The sequence below is a fragment of the Dromiciops gliroides genome, chromosome 3 (genome assembly GCF_019393635.1).
Source record: "Dromiciops gliroides isolate mDroGli1 chromosome 3, mDroGli1.pri, whole genome shotgun sequence".
NCBI classification, from domain to species: Eukaryota; Metazoa; Chordata; class Mammalia; order Microbiotheria; family Microbiotheriidae; genus Dromiciops; species Dromiciops gliroides.
The window spans coordinates 534,416,701-534,439,977 of NC_057863.1; the positions used below are offsets into that span (position 1 = coordinate 534,416,701).

General features: G+C 40.4%; 1 protein-coding gene and 1 long non-coding RNA gene across 2 annotated transcripts; one reads left to right on the plus strand and one right to left on the minus strand.

The window, feature by feature from the left end:
- Window positions 1–214: 214 nt before the first annotated feature.
- On the minus strand, window positions 215–15,154 carry PLET1 (placenta expressed transcript 1). Its single transcript, XM_043990423.1, has 4 exons — window positions 14,959–15,154; window positions 8,345–8,546; window positions 4,688–4,749; window positions 215–336 (listed from the first exon to the last, which is right to left on the minus strand). The coding sequence occupies exons 1-4, from the start codon at window positions 15,152–15,154 to the stop codon at window positions 221–223; spliced, it is 576 nt and encodes a 191-aa protein (XP_043846358.1). The 3' UTR covers window positions 215–220.
- LOC122745259 lies at window positions 3,646–20,182 on the plus strand. Its single transcript, XR_006355444.1, has 4 exons — window positions 3,646–3,903; window positions 4,146–4,266; window positions 15,037–15,348; window positions 19,722–20,182. It is a non-coding gene; the product is annotated as an uncharacterized LOC122745259 (long non-coding RNA).
- The last annotated feature ends 3,095 nt before the right edge of the window (window positions 20,183–23,277 follow it).

A 23,277-nucleotide genomic window follows, 5' to 3' on the forward strand; every position in this document is an offset into this window, starting at 1 on the left:
GAGATCTATTTGGCTGTCTTACATAGCTTAATTTCACCTGCCAGTTGATTGTTAAATCCTCCAGTACTGTGTGCAGAGTGAATCTTCTGTCTCTGCTACAGTCAGACTTACATTGTTGTAATAGTCATACATTATGGGAGTGTGGAATCTTCATTCACATGGTCTTCACACCTTGGCTCAAGAAGGAAAGAAGGCCAGTGGTGCCAGAGCATGTGCTTCCTTAGGAGATCAGTTTGCTGGTGAAATAGACGAACAGGAGCTGAATGATGTCAACCACTGAACTGTTGTAGGCTTTCTGGGCAGAATTTTTGGGGGTGGTTAGCGATGGGGTTGAGGCTGGAAAAGAAAGACCAGACGTTAGGATCACCGCTAGGCAGGTGGATAGAAGCGCTATTAAAAGGTTAATAAATCTACCCGAATTACCACATTGGCTTGTTATGAGAACATTCTGTGTACCATAAAGCACCAGAGTAATATAAACTAATGTAATATTATAACTAGATATAGTGTTACTATAATGCAACACTATAGTAATGTAACCATTTAAATATTAACAACAATAATAAACAAACAGGATTACCAGCATATTGGAGGGGAGAAATTATTTTGGTGAACTTTGGCTTCAAAATGTTAATTTGGTTATTAATTCTGCTTCATTGTTATTCTTTTTTAAAAAATTAATAAAGTATTTTACTTTTTTTCGTTACATGTAAAGATAGTTCTCAACTTTTGTTTATACAAGCTTTCCAATTTCAGATTTTTCTCCCTTCCTTCCCTCCCTCTCCCCTCCCCTAGACAGCAGGCAATCTGATATAGGTTATATATATATATATATATATATATATATACATACATAATAACATTAAACATATTTCTGCATTAGTCATGTTATAAGAGAAAAAATCAGAGCAATGATGAAAAACCTCAAAATAGAAAAAAACAACAGCACCAAAAACAAAAGAAATAGTATGGTTCATTCAGCATCTATACTCCGCAGTTCTTTTTTTTTTTCCCCCTGGATTTGGAGATCCTCTTCTATCACAAGTTCCCTGGAACTCTTCTGTGCCATTGCATTGGTGAGAAGAATATAGTCCATCATAGTAGATCAACACTCAATGTTGATGATACTGTGTACAATGTTCTTCTGGTTCTGCTCATCTCACTCATCATCAGCTCACGCAAGACCCTCCAGGTTTCTCTGAACTCCTCCTGCTCATCATTTCTTACAGCACAATAGTATTCCATTGTATTCATATACCACAACTTGTCCAGCCATTCCCCAATTGATGGGCACCCCCTCAACTTCCAATTCCTTGCCACCACGTAAAGAGCAGCTATAAATATTTTTGTACATGTGGGTCCCTTTCCCCTTTCCATGATTTCTTTGGGAAAAAGACCCAAAAGTGGTATTGCTGGGTCAAAGGGTATGCACAGCTTTATCGCCCTTTGGGCATAATTCCAAATTGCTCTCCAGAATGGTTGGATCAGTTCACAGCTCCACCAACAATGGATTAGTGTTCCAATTTTCCCACAGCTTCTCCAACATTTATTATTTTCCTTTTTTGTCATTTTAGCCAATCTGATAGGTGTCAGGTGGTACCTCAGAGTTGTTTTTATTTGCATCTCTCTGATCATTAGAAATTTAGAGCATTTTTTCATATGGGGATAGATAGCTTTGGTTTCTTCATCTCATTGTTATTCTTAATGTTAATAACAATAGTTTACATTCCCATGGTGCTCCTTTCAAAAAGCATTTGAGGTAGTATATTGATATCCCCACTCTGCAGATGAGGAAACTAAGGAAGGTGACTTGTTTGTCATCACACAGCTGCTTTTGACTCCAATGCCAAGGCTATTTCTATTACATACTTCATGTGTCTTTGCTTTAATACTGGAAATGGCTTGGTGGTACTATGGATCTCTATCCCCTGGGCTTGTAGTAAAGAGCCTTTAGACAGTTACTAGCTATGAAACCTGCCTTAGTTTCTTCATCTCCAAAATGGGGATGAAATAGGACCTACCTCTCAGAATTGTGAAGATAAAATGAGGTAGTATTTAGAAATGTTTTGCAAAGTTTAAATGCTAGCTATTAATTATTGTTTTTATATTATAAATCTTTCAAAGTATACATTATTTTAAATCTTAGGATCAATACTATTTGTAATGGTATTTTCCACCTTTTCAACTTGTTTCAAAGGACTCAAGAGTATTGAATGTAGATCTAGGGCTAAAGGTTGATCATTTCTATGATCAAGAGGGTAATACTCTCTCGTAACATTAAGGATACCACACTTGTAGATTTTCTTAGGATCAAGGATCCATATGCAAGCATTAGGCTCTTCCAAATACAGTGAACAAAATGATAATTTGATTCTCTGTGCCTGGAACTTTGGAATAATCAAGGCATATATAACCTAGGCTGATGGGATACCTTGACCTGGGCTTTCTTGTTAAATTCAGAACTTTTATTTAGTAGAAACAAGGCAATCACTCTACAATGTTTGGGTGTGTATATGAGATTTTGAGGGCAGCTAGGTGGCACAGTGGATAGAGTGCTGGGCCTGGAGTCAGGAAGACTCATCTTCCTGAGTTCAAAGCTGGCCTTAGACAGTTACTAGCTATATGACTCTGGGCAAGTCACTTAACCCTTTTTGCCTCGGTTTCCTCATCTGTAAAATGAGCTGGAGAAGGAAATAGCAAACCACTCCAGTATCTTTACCAAGAAAACCCCAAATGGGGTTAGGAAGAGTCTTTTATGATGGAACAACAGCAAAGGGAATTTGAGTTTACAGAATAAGGGGAAGGGGGACTTCTACTGGCCTACTTAGCAACATGCTTTCTTTTGAGAAGAAGCATGGCATACTGGATAGAGGAGCTGGCCTTGGAGTCAGAAAGACTTAAATTCAAGTCCTAATTATGACATATACTGACTGTGTGACCCTGGGTCACTTAGCTTCTCAGAGCTTTAGGCCAGAGATGTCAAACATGAGTGACCCACAGTACTCTGAATGCAGCCTGAAACCAGATTACAATGTAATTGGGAAATATTTAATAAAATACACAAAAATATAAGAAAACATAGATAATGTCAACATGTAGTTTTCTAAGATAGTCTGTACCTGCAGGGATCCTCAGAACAGTTTAGTACCTTTCCTCCCACCCTCACCCCCTTCCCCTTCCCCTTAAGAGTTTGACACCATTGCTCTAGGGAACTTTCCAAGACTCTAAATTCTGACCCGTATTGTAGAGTGGGGTTTCTTCACCTGGGAGATTTGTATGGCAATGGAATCACAGGCCAGTATTCCTAAGCCTTCTTTGACTCTGGATGTACACTGCAGTGCTGTCACTTTCTGGCATTTTGTGACTTCCACTCTTGTCATGCTATACAATACTTTATTCAGCATTTTCTTATGACAAATGTTTTCTTGCTATCTCACCGAGCAGGTAGGTTTGAGCATAGCACCGGGGAGGTTCCAATCCTCTTTTCACTGAAGGATTTTGTTGACTTGGAAGCTAAGAGGTAATGACTAGAAACAAAACTATTTTCTTTCTTAGCCCTTTATACCCATGGAATTTACAGGAAAATAAGCTACAGTTAAGAGGAAGGAAAAGAGCAGATGCTAAACCTTGCCAGCCAGAGGAAACACTAAGAGAAGGGGCTTGTGAAATGTAATTGCATGTGGTTAAAGGCCCCTGGGAATGTTCTGGGTTGCATGATCTCTAACCACTTCTGAATTTGTTGTTGAAAATGGATTTTCCCTTTAACGTGCTTTATGACAAGTGGTTAGCAGGACTACTGACTTTTCACTGCATTTTTCATCATTAACTTTGAATCCTGTACTGCTGGTTACCAATGAGGAGGGAATGTTATTGGATCAGAAGCAATCAATTTCTTGTTTCTAGGTGAGCCTTTTAATTAAAATTTTAATTGAAAAAATGACTCATGTGTTGCATTTGTGACGCCCATCTAAACAAATGCTCCAGAAGAGGAAGAACCAGCTTCCTAAGACAGAAGAGGCCAGGAAGGCTGCTTTGGAATCCAGCTGTTTGGATGTGACTTGGAAGGAAAAACTCATTTCCCAAGCTAGAAGGGGGGTGGGGTTGTAAAGAACGAATAATTGATACTTCTTCCTGGTGCCCTATAGGGATTCCAATTAGCCATCCCAGCTAGAGATGAGCAGATGAAGTGCAGCATAATGGAAAGACCTGGGAATCTGGAGTCCTGCATTGTCTCCTGGCTCTGCCACTGCTACTCTGAATAACCTGGTGGGTAGTTTGCTTGTCCTCCTTAATTTTTTCATCTGTAAAATGACAGTGTTGGACTAGACGATTTTTAAAGTTTCCATTAGCTCTTGCATTCTTAAACAACAACAACAGCAACAAATCACAAATTCCCTTCTATTTCAAGCCCTTCAAAACCTAAACTGACTTCTCACTGCAAAGCTAGGCTGTGATTTCATAGGCATAGGGAATTCCCAAGTAAGAGAACTACTTTTCTCCGGACTGTTCATCACCTTCTTTGCAATTTAAATTCTAAGAGATTTACCTAGAACTCTGACAGATAAATGACTTACCCCTGGGGTCATTTTAGCCAGTATATATGTCAGAAATGGGACTTGAACTGGTTCTTTCTGGCTTTGAGGCCTTTTTCCAACCCACCACGCCAAGACACTCCAAAACAACTTACCTTTCCTGTCCAGTTTGAGTGAAGAGAAGGTGGCCCCATAGTCAAAATAGAAGGTAAAGGCCCTGTGGGAAGGTAAACAACAGGAGATGTGGGTGAGAAGCTGGATCTATTTGGTGTCTTCTTCATGGAGAAAAGAGTTCAGCTAAGACAGGTAGAAGAGCCTAAGAAAAGCTATGTTACTAGAGAGCTATCACACTGATCAGACCCACAGAAAACTTGAATATGGGACTGCCTTCCATTAGCATCTTAACCATGAAACAATCCTCAGAATATCCCCTTCAGGGAAGCCTTCCCTGCTGGCCCAAATCCACTCGAACTATTCTTGCCCTTTCTCTTTCTATAGTAGAATGCAATTAGCTCCTTATTACCTAGAAGCTCGCTTTGTATTTTTTCATCTGAGATAGCAAAGAAGGCATAGCCTTTTATTATGGCAGTATAGAATGCTGAGGTTCACCAGCTGTCCAATAGCAATGATAATCAGTGCTACATCACAAATTGTTTCCTAGGTATGTCTTATCTCCTCCAACTAGACCTTGTGGTCAGGTACTGTATCTTATAATTCTTTTGTGGCCCAGAGTGACTAAGAAAGTACTAAAAAAACAGACTAGGTGCTCAATAATCACTTATTAGCTCTCTATGACTGGTTGATTCCATGCTGCTTCTCCCTCACTTCCCACCATCCTGTGTACTATTAGCTTTCAATTAGTGTGAAATATCAAACAAGCCTCATAAAGCATTTGAATTGGTATTTCAGGATAAAAATATTTGTCTTCTACTAATCTCAGTTCATAGGAAGCATTCAACAACCCTTGTTTATAACTATTTGTGAAATAAGGATGTTGCATTATATGGGAGGGGCAGCTAGAGAGTAGTTAATCTGAAAAAAAAAAGTGGGAATCTCAGTGGATTACGTTTAAGATTAATGAGTCAACAGTAGGATTATTGTTATTTTGTTCAGTTGTGTTGTTGTACCCAGTTCTTTTTGTAGAATGTGGATGTGTAGAATAATCATTCTTCGGTTTGGGTTGAGTTTAGAGCTGGCAAGGATTTTAGAGATTGTTGTTATTCAGTCATTTTCCAGTCGTGTCTGATTCTTTGTGACCCTGTTTGGGATTTTCTTGGCAGAGATACTGGAGTGCTTTGCCATTTCTTTCTCCAGCTCATTTTACAGATGAGGAAACTGAGGCAAATGGAATTAAATGACTTACCCAGGGTCACACATCTAATAAGTATCTGAGGGCAGATTTGAGCTCAGGAAGATGAATCTTCCTGAATCCAGACCTGGCACTCTATCTACCGTGCCACACAGTTGCCCCAACTATATGATATGGTGGCCTAACAAGCTAATGGCACTGCTGTATTAAGAACAGAACAGTGTCTAGAATTAAGAGGTAATAGCTCTAGAGTATTCTGTCCTGGTTAGACCGAAGTAGGAGTATTTTGTTCAGTCCTGGGCAGTATATTTTGGGAAGGAGACTGATAAGATGGAAAGTGTCCAAAAGAGGACCACCATGATGGTGAATAGCCTCAAGTTCATGCCATATGAGAAAGTTGACCAAAAAAACTGGGAATACTTAACCCAAAGAAAAGACTTGTGGGGAGTAGTGGGGAGTGGGGGGAGGGAACAGGACAGTCTTTACATATTTAAAAGGCTGCTGTGTGGGAGAAGGATTAGACTTCTGCTTAGCCTGAGAAGGCAGAATAATCAAGGAATGGGTAGACATTGCAAAGAAGCAACCCGAAGTTTGATGTGAGGAAAACACTGTAAGAATTAGAGTATTCTACAAGCAGAACAGGATGGGTGGGCAAGGGAGGAGGTAGTAGGTTCTCTTTGACAAGAGGTATTTTTTTAAAGGTGAGTATTAGATTGATCGATCTGTCTATCTATCTATCTATCTATCTATCTATCTATCTATCTATCTATCTATCTATCTATCTATCTATCTATTGCAGGGAAATGAGGGTTAAGTGACTTGCCCAGGGTCACACAGCTAGTAAGTTTCAAATGGCTGAGGTTGGATTTGAACTCAGGTCCTCCTGAATCCAGGGCCAGTGCTTTATCCACTGTGCCACCTAGCTGCCCCAACGAGAGGTTTTAAGGCAAAAGTTGACTACTTGGAGGCTGAAAAAGTAAAGATATTTTATAGAAGGGGTTCTTGTTTAGGTATGGATTGGAGCACATGGCATTTGAGGTCCCTGCCAGCTTTGAGGTGTTATAATTTCCAAAATGGAAGCTAGGGCAGTTAGGTGGCACAGTGGATGAGGCTCTGTTTGCCTCAGTTTCCTCATCTATAAAATGAGCTGAAGAAGGAAATGGCAACCCACTCAGTATCTTTGCCAAGAAAACTCCAAATGGGGTTGCAAACAGTAGGACACAACTGAAGAACAACAGTCTCTAAAATCCTTGCCAGCTCTACACCCAAGCTAAACTGAAGAATGATTATTCTAAACATTCACATTCTACAGCACTAGGGAAAAGACAGTGTCTGTCAAAGGATATTTGAGTTATCAGAAATTTCTGAGAATTGGAGCTGTTTATTTGGAAGAGAGAGGCCAATGGGAACTGACAGCTTTGCTTCTAGTCAGTTACAGTCTGAGTTTTCTTCCATTTCTATCTGGGGGTATGGAGGCTTTAATGATCTGGAATGAAAGGGGATATGTTATCTTACCTAGTCTTGTCTGGCTGCTGAATGGCTGCTGCCATCCTCAGACTGGCAGGTCATTTTCACTTGAGATTCTGCTCCCCTGAACCACTCTACAGACAACTCACTGCCCTCTGAAAATATCCAGCCCTCCCCTCAAACTATCTAATGCAACTGAGTAGGAGACGGAGTGCTTGGCTCTGCTCATTGTCCCGCTGCCACCAGTGAATGTTTATCAGGTGCCCATAGTGACACCGTAAGTCAAGTACTCACTTTCATGGGGGGAAAAGATAGACTCAAAGCATGTGTGGGAAAGCTCCTGTGCCAAAGGGTGGTTCTTAGTAAGAAACTCAATAGCTGCCAGGAGACAGCGGGGAAGGAGACAGAGTTAAGGTGCAGTGGGAGGCCCCTGTTAGCCTCCAGGCAGGGCTTGGCTCAAGCATTTTTGGAAGAGGACCTAATATTAGCTTTATCACAGTGACATCACTTATTCAGTTCCTGAGCAGTTAAGAAATGAATCGGTTTTCTCCATCTGTTGTTGCATCTACTGATCTTCTAATAAGATGTTACACTGAAAAATAAAACAGCACGGTACAGAGGAAAGAGCATCCACTTTGGAGTGAGACCCTTGGTTCAAATCCTGGGTCTTATTAACTCTGTGACTTTGGGGCATGTCACTTCAGGTCTCTGGGTAGATGGGGATATTAGGACCCCTTCTGGTTTCAAATCTATCATATATAATAGAATGTATATGTGTGGAAAATATATAAAATATATATGAAAAATATATATTTACCACACAGAAGGATTGAATGTAACTGTGTCTAAATATCACTGTATATTGTTCAGATCATAGCTGATTCCTGGGGTGTAAATGAATGAATATTTTCGATCTATTCTGAATTGTCATTAGCTCTTACTGAAGAAAACCATAGACCCTTCCCCTTTTACTACCCCAGTCCCCCCGCCCCCAAGCCCAAACTAAAACTCTAAATAGATCAGAAGAGCTTCTTACCGTATCTCAACTTCCATGATTTCTGAGCAATTAGGGGATGTCCAGTTTGCCTGGAAGGTGGTGCCATTGAAATTCTTCACTTGGTAGAGGACAGAGTCATTGCACAGGTGATCAGGATTTTGCCAATGGCCGACTGACTTGTTGTGCTTGTCCACAGCTTGCAGGATCACAGAATAGAGGTTCTCATTCCCAGAAAAAGTCACTAGGAGGAAATAATAGAAAAAAAAAAGCTGTCTGTCTTCCAAGGAAAGACATAGGAATTTTGAAGACCTGAATGAACACAGTTGTATCCTGCATCTGGAGAGGCCAGCTGTGATCACCCCAGGCTTTGTAATTAGCAGCCAGCTGGGTGTGCAGAAGGTCAGATGGCAGCCTTTGAGCAGCTAGAACTCTTACCACACCTAGCGCCCCTCAGACTTACCTGGTGCCGTGCCCTTCCACCTCCACGTGGGTACAGAATCACCCTGTTCACAAGCCAGGGTGGTCCAGTTCTACAGGTCCTGATGTATACAGGGAAGGCACTTGGGAAATATTTGTGGATTTGATTTGGGGTGGAGGACATAGAGAAAACTTTGCAGCCTTATTGTGAGTGTTTTGGGGGTGGAGGTGGTGGTAGAAGGTACACTTGATTTGGAGTCAAAGAGTTTGAGGCTCAGATAGATTTATTAAAGCACAATGATAATAAAGTGACATCTTACTTAGTGTATTGAAGTTTGCAAAGTGCTTTACATACTTGAGCTCATTTAAGGCTTCAAACAATCCAGTAAGATAGGACTATGGATATATTTTTTTAATTAAAAAAAAGGTTTCTTTTTTAGGGCAATGAGGGTTAAGTGACTTGCCCAGGGTCACACAGCAAGTAAGTGTCATGTCTGAGGTCAGATTTGAACTCAGGTCCTCCTGAATCCAGGGCTGTTACTTTATCCACTGTACCACCCACCTGCCCCTGGACTATGGGTATTTTGATCTCCATTTTTACGTATAAGGAAACTAGGGCTCAGAGGTAAAGGAATTTCCCTTTGGTTACACAGGTAGCAAGTGTCAGAGGAGAGATGTGAACCTAGGTCTTTCCGACTCCAGTTTCTTACTCTACGTAAGGGGCTGCTAAGTTGTTCAGTAAATAGATGAGTGCCAGACTTGGGGTTAGAAAGACAGGTTTGAATTCTCAGGCACTAACTAGCTATGGGACCTTGGTTAAGGCATTTAACCACTCTCAGCCACAGTTTCCTTAAGGGAACAACAATGGCACCTACTTCACAGGGTTGTTGTGAGGATCATCACAAATTATATGATATACTTGAATTGTTTTGCAAACTTTAGAGCAATATATGTGTTAGTTTTTATTAGTGATTATTTTTGTCATTCAGTCATTTCAGTGGTATCTGACTCTTTTGTGACCCCATGTAGGGTTTTCTTAGCAAAGATACTGGAGTGCTTTGCCATTTCCTTCTGTAGTTCATTTGAAGATGAGGAAACTGAGGCAAACAGGGTTAAGTGACTTGCCCAGGGTCACACAGCTATTAAGTGTCTGAGGCTGGATTTGAACTCAGGAAGACAAGTCTTCCTGATTCTAGGTCTGAGACTCTATCCACTGTGACACCTAGCCGTTCTATTAGGGATTTTTAGGATGCTGCAGTGCCCCCTATCCCTTCCATCCTAGAACCTTTGCAGGGGGCTTTAAACTTCAGCATCCCCCAAATCCTGTGAAATGGGTATAATCATCTTATGGGTGAGGAAACAGAAGCTGGAGAGGGTTAGAAACTCTTCCATTGTTACACTACTAATAAATGTCAGAATCTGGATTTGAACCCAAGACCATCTGACTTGAAATCTCACACCTGATCTTGTGTAATACCGTACTGCCTCTTACTGTCTGTGCTACTTTGGGTAAGTCACATACCCTCTCTACCCTAAGTTCCCTTTGTCTATAAAATGGAGGGATCACTTAAACTCTCTGGGCCTCACTTTCCTTATCTGTTAAAAAAAATAGATGGGGTAGGACTTGATGTCCTAGTTCTTTTGTGGATCTAAACTTGGGTCATAAGCTATTGTCTACTCCTTTGAGAAGAACTATCTAGCTGGATGCTCTGTACCCAGATGGTGCTTAATAAATGTTTGTCCCATAGATCAAAGGCACAGAGAGAGTCCCTAGGGCTTTTAGATGAACTGCTTAAGCTCAAACACTTATTCCCCAGGGACCTTATCAATCTCCAGAGGACTGCCTCATATTTCCTGCACATAAAAAAGAGAAGACATTTATATTTAAATTCCACTGAGCACAGATCTTTTCTCCAGTATTTTCTTACAGATAAAGTGGTAGCTCCTCTAGTCAAGTCTGGCCCTGATGCCTCCTCATTGCACAGTGGTGACCCTGGGTTCCTAAAGATTGTGAGAACTTTGTAAACTGGGGCTGTTGCTACGAAGCTGTAAAGTCTTCCATTACAGGCTTGGTGAGGACCCAATCTAGGTAAGATGGAGAGTTTTCTCATTAGAAGAGGATTATTATTATTATTATTATTGTCATCATCAACAACATTATAAAACTAAGTTAGGTGTTGCAGTGGATAGAGTGTTGGACCTATAGTCAGGAGGATCTGAGTTCAAATCCGGCCTTAGATACTTACTAGCTGTGTGACCCTGTACTATTTGCTTAACCTTGTTTGCCTCAGTTCCTCATCTGTAAAATGAACTGGAGAAGGAAATGGCAAACCACTCCAGGATCTTTGCCAAGAAAACCCCCAAATGGGGTTTGGAGAGTCTGACGATGGGAACGACTCAACAACAATCTCATAAAATTGTTGGTTCAATTGCATTTTATTTTAGAGAGAATACTCACAGATGAAACCAGATCTTTTGAAGCAAAGAGGAAGAGGTACATATCCTTAAACTGATGGGCCTGAGCTGACTCATTGAGGAAAACCTCTTTATCTGTCCTATCTCTATATGTCACAGCTGCTCTGGTGATGTGATGAGTATTGGAGTCATCTCTGACTAAACCCCTTTGCCTAATTAGTCAGCTGAGCCTGCTAATTCTACCTGAATGCCTTTAGTCATGCCAGTCTCCTTACTCCCACATGACACACCTTTCTTCCTCATTTCCACTCTCAGTGTCTTTGCTCACTATGTCTCCTCCTTACTTATTCAACTCCGACCCATCCTTCAAGGCCCAGCGAAATCTCTTCCAGGAAGCCTTCCTTGATGATTTTAGCTGTCACTTATTTACCCTTTCTCTGAATTCTCACAGTATTTTATAGTCTATTCAACAACAATAATGATAGTTCATATCAATATAGTACTTTAAAGTTTACATACATTATTTCATTTGATTCTTACAACAACCCTATGAGGTAGGTACTGTTGTTATTGTGATTATCATTTTACAGTTGAGGAAACAGAGGATTAGAGATTTGCCCAAAGACATTCAGATGGTGTCCGAGGCAGGATTTGAATTCGGTTCTTCCCAAATCTAGCATTTTATCCATTACACTTTCATGCTTTGTGCAATGTGATTTGGTTTTGAATTATGCACAGTCTTGTAACATTCATTCTTTCTTTTTTTACATTTCATTTATTTAATTTTATTTGATATTTTGTCCATTGATACAACTGAGACTGAATAATTAAACCTGTTTTGAGATGTAGTCTCCAGATTATTAATCATAATTAAGTTCCAGGAAAAATTGTGACAGCCTGAGCTTTGCAAATACTCTGCTTTCTTTTTTCTTTTTTTAAAAATTTTCTTTTTTTTAATAATAAAGTATTTTATTTTTTTTCCTGTTACATGTAAAGATAGTTCTCAACTTTTGTTTATACAAGCTTTCCAATTTCAGATTTTTCTCCCTCCCTCCCCTCCCTTCCCCCTGTAACATTCATTCTCGTTTCAGTTATATTCATTTTTTTTTTTTTGGGCTGGGCAATGAGGGTTAAGTGACTTGCCCAGGGTCACACAGCTAGTGTCAAGTGTCTGAGGTTGGATTTGAACTCAGGTCCTTCTGAATCCAGGGCCGGTGCTTTATCCACTGTGCCGCCTAGCTTCTTCCCAGTCCTATTCATTTTGCAGCCCCCTTGAAGGGAAGGACTGTGCCTTTTACTTCTGAAGTTTTTAGTATTGAGTACTAAGATTAGCTGACAATGGGAAAAGCATTCCTGTCTATCCAGCAGAGCATAGAAGCTTAGGACTCCATAGGGAATCTAGACAAGCCACATTCTCCCTGACTGGACAGTAGAGAAACTGAAGCTGACATCCAGATAAATGTAACTCTACCAACACTGGTCTGTTGACTTGTTCGTGGTGGTGCTATTCTTCCTTGAATCTGTTAAAACCACAGGTATCCTGACTACATAAAGACACAGTGAAAACTTGCAAGCAAAAGATTCCACACCACTCCCCCCCCCAGATATTATCAGTGTCTTTCTTTTGTCCCTTTCCCTTCCAGTTCTAGTCAGTCCCAATTTCTTGCTGCCTGCTCATCTCTCAGTCCAGTCAATAAGCCTTTAAATGCCTACCATGTTCCAGATTTGGGCCTGAGGCCCCTGGCTCATCCATTTACTGACTGTATCAAAGATTCAACTATAAGGGGGAAAAAAGTAGACTCCTGTATAAGCCCAGAACTCCTGTTTTGTCCTGGACCAATCTTCCCTGGAGAGAGATGAAATATATACTGTGTGTTCTCTACTTACAGAGGGGCAGCAGTAGTCTAGCCTTGGCACCAGGAAAGACCGGAGTTCAAAGCCCCAGATCTAGCACTTAGTAGCTTTGTGACCCCTGGGTAAGTCATCTTGCTCCTCTGAGACTTAGATCCCTCATGTAAAATAGAAAATATAATACTTGTACTGGCTACCTCACAGGTTTGTCATGAGTCAAGGCATGACATAAATGTTAGCTTCTGTTACTATAGAAATACAGATTTAAAATAATGTTTTACTGAATTTTCCTTTTCCTCTTGAGGGAGCACAGTGGATAGATAGAATACTGGACCTTGGGTTGGGAAGACCTGAATTCAAACCCTAAATCAAACACTGACTAGTGGTATGACCCTGGGAAAATAATTTCATCTCTGTCTGCCTTAGTCTCTTCACCTGTGAAATGGGAATAATAGCATCTACCTCCCAGGGTTGTTGGGAAGAAGAAAAGTGCTTTGCAAACCCTAAGATTCTATATAAATGCTAACTATATACAGGTTGTTCCAAGTCAGTGCAGCTTTAAGCTATTAAAACTTAAAACTCTCTCTCTCTATCTATCTCTATTTGTATGTGTGTGTATTCAGACACGAATGTGTAGCTATCTATAAGTCCTTCAAAATTCTCTGTAACTGCTCTCACGTTCTCACACAAGGAATCTTGGGGTTTTCTCTCCTTTACCACCTCCTCACTTCCCCAAATTTCATTTCTTCTTCCTTTTCACTCCCTTCACAAGTTATGTTCCTTCTAAGGTCCTACAGTCAAAACTCTCTTCCAGGGACCAGTCATTTAATACATGTCATATTCTTGTTGGTTTCTGTGATTCTGGCTTCTTTCCTGTTTGGTGAGTTCACAATGCTGCTTCTAAAGTCAACTTCTTACTTCGTAGTTCAAACTGTATTCGTCTCCTAGATCCTTACTAAAGCAATATTATGGATAGGAGTGGGGTGGGAGAGCCAGTGGGGTATTGTCATTACCTAGAATATAGGCATAGCTACTGCCCAGATATCACCTGCAAGGTGGTATGGTGGATAGAGCACCAGGCCTGGAATCAGGAAGATATGAGTTCAAATCCACCCCCAGACACTTACTAGCTGTGTGACCCTGGGCAAGTTACTTAACCCTTATATGTCTCAGTTCTTCATCTATAAAATGGGGACACAATGGAGAAGGAGATGGCAGACCATTTCAGTATCTTTGCCAAGAAAACCCTTCATGTAGAGTTGGATACGACTGAGTGACTGAACAATCCCCATCTAGATAAATACAATCTGTAGGGCTTAGAAGCTGAAGGACCCCCAAGAGAAAAATCAGAAAGTGACTATCTCTACTTGTAGTTTCTGTCAGTTCAAGAAGTTACTTGTAGAATACTACAAGACCCCTAAAGCTTCATCTACACACACAAGGGAGTTTCCATAACTCATTCTATTGAGGGTTCATAACTCTTGTGGTCGTGGGTCTGCCTGGGGAAAGTACAGAAGACAATGGACAAAAAAATATGCTATTATTATTGTTGTTGTTGTTGTTGTTGTTGTTGTTATTGCACTTTAGAGGTGGAAGAGACCTTAGAGATCATCCTCTTCATTTTAGAGATGAGGAAACAGAGTCCCAGGGAAATGAAGTGATTTTTGCTGTTTCGCACTGCTATTGTGTCAGAGACAGGATTAGAACTCATGTCTCCTGACATCCTAACCAGGGCTTTTCCCATTATACCACGGCTTCCTTGAAGAGCAAGGGAGACAGTCCTTGCCATTTTCTTCTTCTCTCCCTTAAATGTAATTTCAATTACTGCCCTAGTAGCACAACACCCCCCCCCCCCATGGCAGGGGTGAAATGTAGAACTCGGCATATTTTGTTCCCACAAAACTCCAAATCTCTAGCCATGTGCCTCTGTGACAGAGTCCAGGACTGAAGAACCAGTTGATTTTACTTACCTGTGTAAGTCTTGTTGGTTTTGTAAATGTTTGAATCTGCCGTGATGGAGAGGTTGCTGCTCATGTTGGTTGTTTCAGGGAAGATACAGTCTTCTGGGGAACTTAGAGCCAAGCCTGGAAAAAGTAGCACCTGGAGGCCCAGCAGCTGCAACAGCAACAGCAGCAGCAGCTTCAGGACAGAGCTGAGGGCTGCCATTGTCTCTGCTTCTGTCTGAGAAACACCTGCCTACACCTGCAAGGAGAGAGAACTGTCCTGTCTGAAGCACCCTCCTGCTTATACCCTCCAGGGCAGGATGACGTCAGGCAGTTGCAATTTTTTCTTCCCACCCCTTTCCAAAAGGAGATTGTTTCATGACTCTGGAACAAGATTTCACCAGAAGTAATTTCCTTGTAAGTACTGGTTTCTTTTTTTTTTTTAAACGAGTGTCACCTCAGATCAAGAAGAAGACACCACAGGGTCTAATTTCTTTGGTATTTCACTTCTACGCTCTGTTTCAGTGGGTATTATTTGAAATGAAAACAGAGCAAGTGCCCACCTTTCAGCTCTGGTTGACTCCTTAGCCCATTCTTCAGAGCAACTTCTTCAAACTGCTTCCAATCCTCTTCAGAACCAATTGCACACTTCACTGCCCGTCTGTTTCCCTCTCAACAGATAACTCCTCTAAGTGAGAAGCATGAGGCTCTCATGCATACATACCTTCAATTCTCTTCCTCCCCTCCTCAGTATTTCTCTATATTTTCAACCATTCGTTCTTCTCTTTCCAAAAGGCAAAGTAAAATTGAGTTGTGAAGATCCAGAAAACTCTATCAGTGTGGCAAGATTGTAGAGACAGCTTGGTACAGTGGGAAGCACACTGAACTTGAACTTGGAGCCAGGAGACCTCCATCCAAGTTAGTGATATGACCTTGAACAACTGATATCATCTCTTTGAGTCTCAGTTTCCTCATCTACAATGTTGGGATGATATTTGTCCTGCCTATATAGAAATATATGTATAATGCGTATCTATGTGTATACACATATACAATATATGAGCTGTTGTGGGAGTTAAATTGAATATATGTGAAAGTACTTTGTAACCATGGCTGTAAGGTAATAATTCCCATTCTGAAAATATATGGTGTTAAAAAAGCCCAACTGAATTGTTTTCTATTAATAGGTACTTGTTTTATTTACCAGGCACTTTCTTTCTTTCTTCCTTTCTTCCTTCCTTTCTTCCTTCCTTCCTTTCTTTCTTTCTTTCTTTCTTTCTTTCTTTCTTTCTTTCTTTCTTTCTTTCTTTCTTTCTTTCTTTCTTTCTTTCTTTCTTTCTTTCTTTCTTTCTTTCTTTCTTTCTTTTTTACCAGGCATTTATTTCAATTTTTTACTTTACATTGTTCATGATGGGAAGAGAGAAGAGAGAGAAAGAGAAAGATGGAAACAGAAGGAGAGAGAAAGAGAGAAAGGGAGGGAAGAAGAGAGGGGGGAGGGAAAGAGACAGAGATAGAGACAGAGAGAGACAGGGAGACAGACAGAGAGAGAGACAAAGAGAAAGGAAGGGAGGAAAAGAAAGACAGAGGAGAGATGGAGGGAGGGAGAGAGACACAGAGAGAGAGACAGGGAGAGAGGCAGAGAGAGACAGAAAGAGACAGAGAAACAGAAAGGGAGGAAAAGAGAGGTAGAGAGGAGAGATGGAGGGAGGGAGGGAGGAAGGGAGGGAGAGAAAGAGAGAAAGAGAGACAGGGAGAGAGAGAGAAACAGAAAGGAAGGGAGGAAAAGAGAGACAGAGGAGAGAGGGAGGGAGGGAGAGAGAGAGAGAGAGAGAGAGAGAGAGAGAGAGAGAGAGAGACAAAAAAGGAGAGGCAGAGAGACAGAAAGGAAGGGAAGAAAAGAGAGACAGAGAGAAGGAGGGAGGGAGCAAAGGAGAGAGAGAGGGATTGAGGGAGGGAGGAAGAAAGAGAGAGAGAGGGAGAGAGAGAGAGAGAGAGAGAGAGAGAGAGAGAGAGAGAGAGAGAGAGAGAGAGAGAGAGAGAGAGATTTCATTTGTCTCTTTGGTCTATGATGTTTTCTATAGTAGCTTCATGGCATAAGAATGGTACTAAAAATCAAAACAAGGTTTTTACATTTTCACTCTAATTCTTATGATATATTTTTTGCAGGATATTTGAGAGAAGGAAGTAAATTTCCTACAAATTAGTAAAGTGGTATTCTACTTAGGGACAGTTCAGAATAGTGGAATGGGTTCTGGACTTGTAGTCAGAAAACTTGGGTTCAAATCCTGGCGCTGACACATATTACTGTATGACCCTGAGTGAGTCACATTATCTCTCAATTCACTCATCAGTAATATGAAGACGATAATACTTGCACTTCCTATCTACCTCATAGGGTTGAAGTAAGGAAAGTGCTTTGTAAGCCTTTAAAGTATCAAATAATTTTTTATTATTATTTGTGGGTAGTTTGTAGAATCAGTTTCTTCCTTTTGTTGAAATTCAGGACATTCATTCATTTCTGTTCTTCATCCCTCTCCTTCCTTTCTCCCTCTCTCCCCTCCTTCTTTCCTACCATTATTCCTTCTTTCTTCCCATTTGTCTTCCTTCCTTCCTTCTTTCCTTCCTTCCTTTCTTCCTTCTTTCCTTCCTCTCCTTTCCTTCATTTTTTTCTTTTCCCCCTTTCTCTTCTTTCTTTCACTCCTTCCTTTCTCTCTCATTTAAGTATCCATTATATATAAACACTATGCTAGGTGTGGCATATAAAGATTTAAATAAACCTTAGTTATATTTTTCTTCACAGAATTTGCTATCTAAGAGGGGGATCCGTTCTGTACACACCCAAATAATTCTGGTTCAAAATAAAATAATAGGTGAATAGGAAAGTTGTAAGCAAAATGCTTTGTGAGGTATGAGGGGGGAAGATCATTACTTATGGAGTGAAAGGAAGACTTCCTGGAGAAGGTAGTATCTCAGCTGGCCTTTAAAGTATAGATAGTATATTTCAACAGATGAGGTAGGGAAATGGGTGGTGGTGAAGTGCAGCATTCTAGGCACAAGGAACATAGAGGAGAGACAATGTGGAGGTATATATGAAGAACAATGTATATAGTTTAGTGTTCTGGAGTTCATAAAGTGTGCAGAAGAGAAGAGTGTGAATGAAATCACAAAGATTGAATGATGCAGACTATGAAGGTGTATTTGAATGTTGGTGTAAAGATTTCATGGAGTTATTGAAGGGTTTTGAGCAGACAAGTTACACGATCGGATCTATGCATAAGGAAGATTAGTTGTTTTCAGTATGAAGGATGGAATTGTAGAGGGAGAGAGATTTTCAGATTTTGAAACAATGGGTAGAAGGTATAAACTAGCAATGTTTGATTCACCTTTCTAACGGATCCATATTCAGTGGGATAAGCTGCTTTCTTAAGTAGTAAGCTTTCTGTTATGAGACGTTCACTTTTCTATGCTTACCCTTCTATTCTATGTTACCCTTTAGCTCATTCAGCATGGATGAATGATCATCTTTACTTTCGTTCTCTCAGTTACCTGTCAGTGTCTGTAGTAAGACCCTATTCTGGCAGCCAAGAGGGGCTAAAAGTACATGGGTATGCCTGTTAATAGAATCATGGGAAAGCCATAGAACCACATCATCACCATCAACATCATGATCACCATCCTCATCACCATTACCACCACCACTGTCATTGTCATCACTATAGCTAATATTTGTTTATGCCTGCAAAGCAACCTCTATTTTATCTCATATAATAATTTTTTTTGTGGGGCAATAAGGGTTAAGTGACTTGCCCAGGGTCACACAGCTAGTAAGTGTCAAGTGCCTGAGGCCGGATTTAAACTCAGGTCCTCCTGAATCCAAGGCCAGTGCTTTATCCACTGTGCCACCTAGCTGCCCCCTATCTCATATAATATTAGAGCTGAGAGGGACCTTAGAAGTTTCATTTTATCAAAGAGGAAATAGACCTAGAAAGCTGAAGTGGCATAGTTGACAGTGGAGCCAACACTTGATCCTATGTCTTCTTAGTAATTTTTCAGAGCTCCTTCTACTTCATCATATTCTTCCTTTAAACAAACCAACAAACCATTTATACTTCCCTTCATTCAACCACTATTATGTGCCTACTCTGAGACAAAGGACTGTGCTTGATGTTGTGGGAGATAAAAAGGTAATTGATCCTAGACCATGTGGAATTTATAATCTACCAACCAATATATAAAAATGAATGTCTTTCTTCTTCACAGTAGTCACCTAAGGATTCTGTACAGTTACTTCAATGATGCTGAAAACATATTTTGAGATTTATTTTTTGGAGTGATTTTTAGAGTCTCTGCCCTTGGTCAGAAATGTAACCAAATCATAGAAAACACGGTGCTATTTCAGGCCCGTCTACTCTACAACATGGTTTCCAGGAATGCATTGCTCTGACAAGCAGAGACTTTCTCCATTTTTATTTACTTATTTTTTTTTTTTTTTGCAGGGCAATGAGGGTTAAGTGGCTTGCCCAGAGTCACATAGCTAGTAAATATCAAGTGTCTGAGGCCGGATTTGAACTCAGGTCCTCCTGAATCCAGGGCTGGTGCTTTTTCCACTGTGCCACCTAGTTGCCCCCTGGGACTCTATTTAAGCAGAGCCTGGATATCCTTCTGTTGGGGAAGCTACAGGACAGCGGAGAATTAAATTAGATTCCTTCAAAGGTCCCTTTTCATTAAAAAAAAATGATACATTCCTATGACTAGTAAGCCCCTGGATAATTAATTTCTTTTTACTCAAGGACAAGAGACTGCAATTTAGAAGAAAAAGCTGGACATGTTTGGAGAAAAGAAGATTTATGGTTGGCTTCAAGAATTTGGGAGGACTGTCACGTGGAAGAGAGATTTGATTTCTTCTTCTTAGTATCGCAGCAGAACTAGGAGCCAAGGTTGGAAATTGCAAAAAGGACAAAGTTTATGCAACTAGAAGCTCCTGGGCCAATGAAATCACAGGACACACACACATACATACATACACACACACAAACACAAACAGGCAACATGACAAAAAGCACTGTGGTAACAGGAGGGGAGGGTATGCTGGCTCTAGAAGCAGGACGCTTAGTTCTGACATCCAGCTCTGACCTATTCTCCCTGGGTAGCTCTGGGCAAGGTGTTGTCACTTTCTGAGCCTTAGTTTCCTAATCTGTAATCATAAGAATACTTAACATGGTGAATCTTAAAGAAAGTGTACAAATAAAAGTAAACCAAAAAATAAAATAAAATAAAATAAAAGTGAGCCGCTGTTCTTTGTCTTCTTTGGAGAATCCAGCAATTACCTAGAAAAGACAATTGCTTCTTTACTGTTCAACTGGAAAATTTATAAATGAAGGTATCTTGGGTCAAGATGGTCATTGAGACAGGAGATAACAAGAACGGCATTGGTATTGTTCCATTAATCAGAAAATTCTAGTTTTGAAGCACATAAGGGTAGTGACAGATTCTTGGCCAGAGAAGGAGATATCTCCTAGGTGTGGCTAGGAAGCAAAACAAGCAAGCATTGCAAGCATAAGCAAACAAACAAACTCCCAACATAACAGCTCAACAACAACAACAACCCCAAACCAATTTATCTTGAGAATAAATGCATAAGAAGTTGTGCAGTAGTGGCTAGAGAGCTGATCTTGAATTTAGGAAGACCTGCTTCTAATGGGCAAGTCACTTAGCCTCTCAGCGACCCAGGCACTTATTCTATGTTATAAGCTGCAGAGATCGGCTTCCCTGCAACCCTAGAAGATGGAAGTTTCTCACCAGGAATTCCTTATATTTGTCCACAGGTCTAATCTCGTACCATGTATCTTGAGAACATTCTTCATTATAGCATGGCTCTTGGAAGCCAGATCAGGACCCTTCATCTCCTGTCCATATCCTTAGCTTACATAGGCAACAGGCACTCACCATTAATTTAATCTCAAGTGCTATTGGTTTCTGTCATTAATTTTGACTAAAAGGGTCTAAAAACACTATTATGGGCAGTGAGTTCTGGAAGCTTTTACCCTTTCCCCTCTCTTTCGTGTTTGAGTGATTGGGCATGCATGTTAATGAATAAGTCTGACGGCAGGCAGGCTGGACAAGGAAGAAGAAAGGCCTGGCATGAAGTGGTGGCAACCAGAGGAGGCTTTTGCCTTTTATCCTTCAGGGAGCTGTGCCAAGATTGTTTAAAACTTGTATTCACCTTTTCTGAGAACCTGGTGGGTGCTTCTGCTATGAAACTGGGGAGAAAATAACCAGGAAATTATAGAGGGAGAAAATACTGTCACACACATAAGAAGAAGTAGAAGATCTGGGTTCTGAGTCTAGGCTCAATTTATTCATCAATAAGCATTTACTAAGCACCTACTGTGTGTCAGGCACTGGGCTAGGTTCTGTTGTGTGTGTGTGTGTGTGTGTGTGTGTGTGTTTTGTGAGGCAATTGGGGTTAAGTGACTTGCCCAGGGTCACACAGCTAGTGTTAAGTTTCTGAGGCCGGATTTGAACTCAGGTCCTCCTGAATCCAGGGCTGGTGCTCTATCCACTGAGCCACCTAGCTGCCCCCATTTCTGTTGTTTATTAACTGAGTAACCTTAGACAAGTCACTTAGCCACATTAGGTAGTGAATAATTTGCTAAACTGAATTGAAATTGAGCCGGAGGTTTTCTGGTCTATACAATGGAGAATAAAAATATTCTACCTCATAGAGTTGTTTGGGAGAATCAAATCAGATGATGTATGTAAAATGCTTCAAACAACAAAGTTCTCTATAAATATATATAATATATGTATATATACATGTATATACATATATACACATGTGCACACACACATATATGCATATGTATGCTATTTTTTTACTCTGGAAAGGGAAAATATGTTTGTGAAAATTTGTTGACAATCAATAAATGAAAATATAAACAACAAATGAACTTCCTTAATGAAAAAAAATTGTTTTTGGTTTTTTTTTTTTTGGCCAGACCTGTGATTTCATCAGTAAATAGAGCTCCTAGATAAGGAAATTCCCTGAGCCAATGCAAGTCGGAAATCTATCTTCCATTTTTGGTCTTAGAGGATTGCCTGGGGGCACTGAGGATAAATGGATTGCATAGGGTCTCACAGCCAGTATAAGTCAGAGTTGGTACTCTAGCCCAAGGCATCCTGACTGTAAGACCAGCTAGCCATATACTGTGACATGCTACTTCTCTATTTGTTTATGATATCCTAAATAAGTTAAGCTGGTGGAGAGGCTTCTGTGTGTATATGAATGTGTATGTGTATATGTTATGTACGTCTATTTATGTGTGCATGTGTGTATATGTGTGAATGATGGTTATCTAGATTAGAGGGAAGGGCCTTAGGTCTTATGCTCTCCTATGGCTTTAAAGACCTCAGTAGGGAAATTTTGTTTCAACTCCCTTATGTAAGCTTTGGGACTTTATATGGGTAGAAGGGAAGTGGGGTTTCAGACACAGTAGAATCAGGAATATGAGTTATGACTCTTAGAATTTCCAGCTGGAAAGAACCTTGGAAAAATCTTCATTTTGAAGATAAAGAAACAGGCTCAGAGAATCAAAAAGACTTGTCCGTGGTACCATGAGTAAAAGCACCTAAGTTTGTGCTCACCCCAAATGTAGCTGAGGTCTTTCACTCTCTGACCCTTGATCGGCTATTATTTATTACTGCTACAGGTCCTTTGCAGTCTTGCCTCTGTGGTTCTATTTACTTTTCTCTAAATGTCTTGTATTTTTAAACAGAGCAAAAGAATTAGATTTGACAAAAGGATTTATTTAAAGTCCATCCTTTAGTCTTAGGAGTAGGCAATTTTATCAGCAAATGCTCTGAAGAGATTTTTCTTCTATTTTTTTTTTTTTTTTTGGTGAGGCAATTGGGGTTAAGTGACTTGCCCAGGGTCACAAAGCTAGTAAGTGTCAAGTGTCTGAGGTCATATTTGAACTCAGGTCCTCCTGAATCCAGGGCCAGTGCCTTATCCACTGCGCCACCTAGCTGCCCCTCTGAAGTTTTTAACTTGCTTCTTGAATTCTTTGAATGTGACTTTAGACCCTCCAATGTCTTATCTTTCACATTTCCAGGATGAAGCCATGTCTTTCTTCTAAACAGATAAGAGGTCCAAACAGAATTGCAAAATGGTGATGTGAGGTGGTTGTTATTCATTCCTTAGCCATAGATTTAGAGCTGGAAGTAAACTTAGAGGTTATCTAGTCCAATTTCTTCATTTTTCAGATGAGGAGACTGAGGCCCACACATGGCCACATGGGTAGTAAGTAGTAGAACTAAGATATGAACCCAAGTCCTTTTGTTCTACAT

Coding starts and splice junctions, on each gene's coding strand:
- PLET1 (XM_043990423.1), bottom strand. CDS start 15,154: ATGGCAGCCCTCAGCTCTGTCCTGAAGCTGCTGCTGCTGTTGCTGTTG. Junction 8,547..14,958: donor AACCAACAAGACTTACACAG/GTAAGTAAAATC, acceptor ATTTCCTCCTAG/TGACTTTTTCTGGGAATGAG. Junction 337..4,687: donor ACTCAAACTGGACAGGAAAG/GTAAGTTGTTTT, acceptor TTTCTTTTCCAG/CCTCAACCCCATCGCTAACC.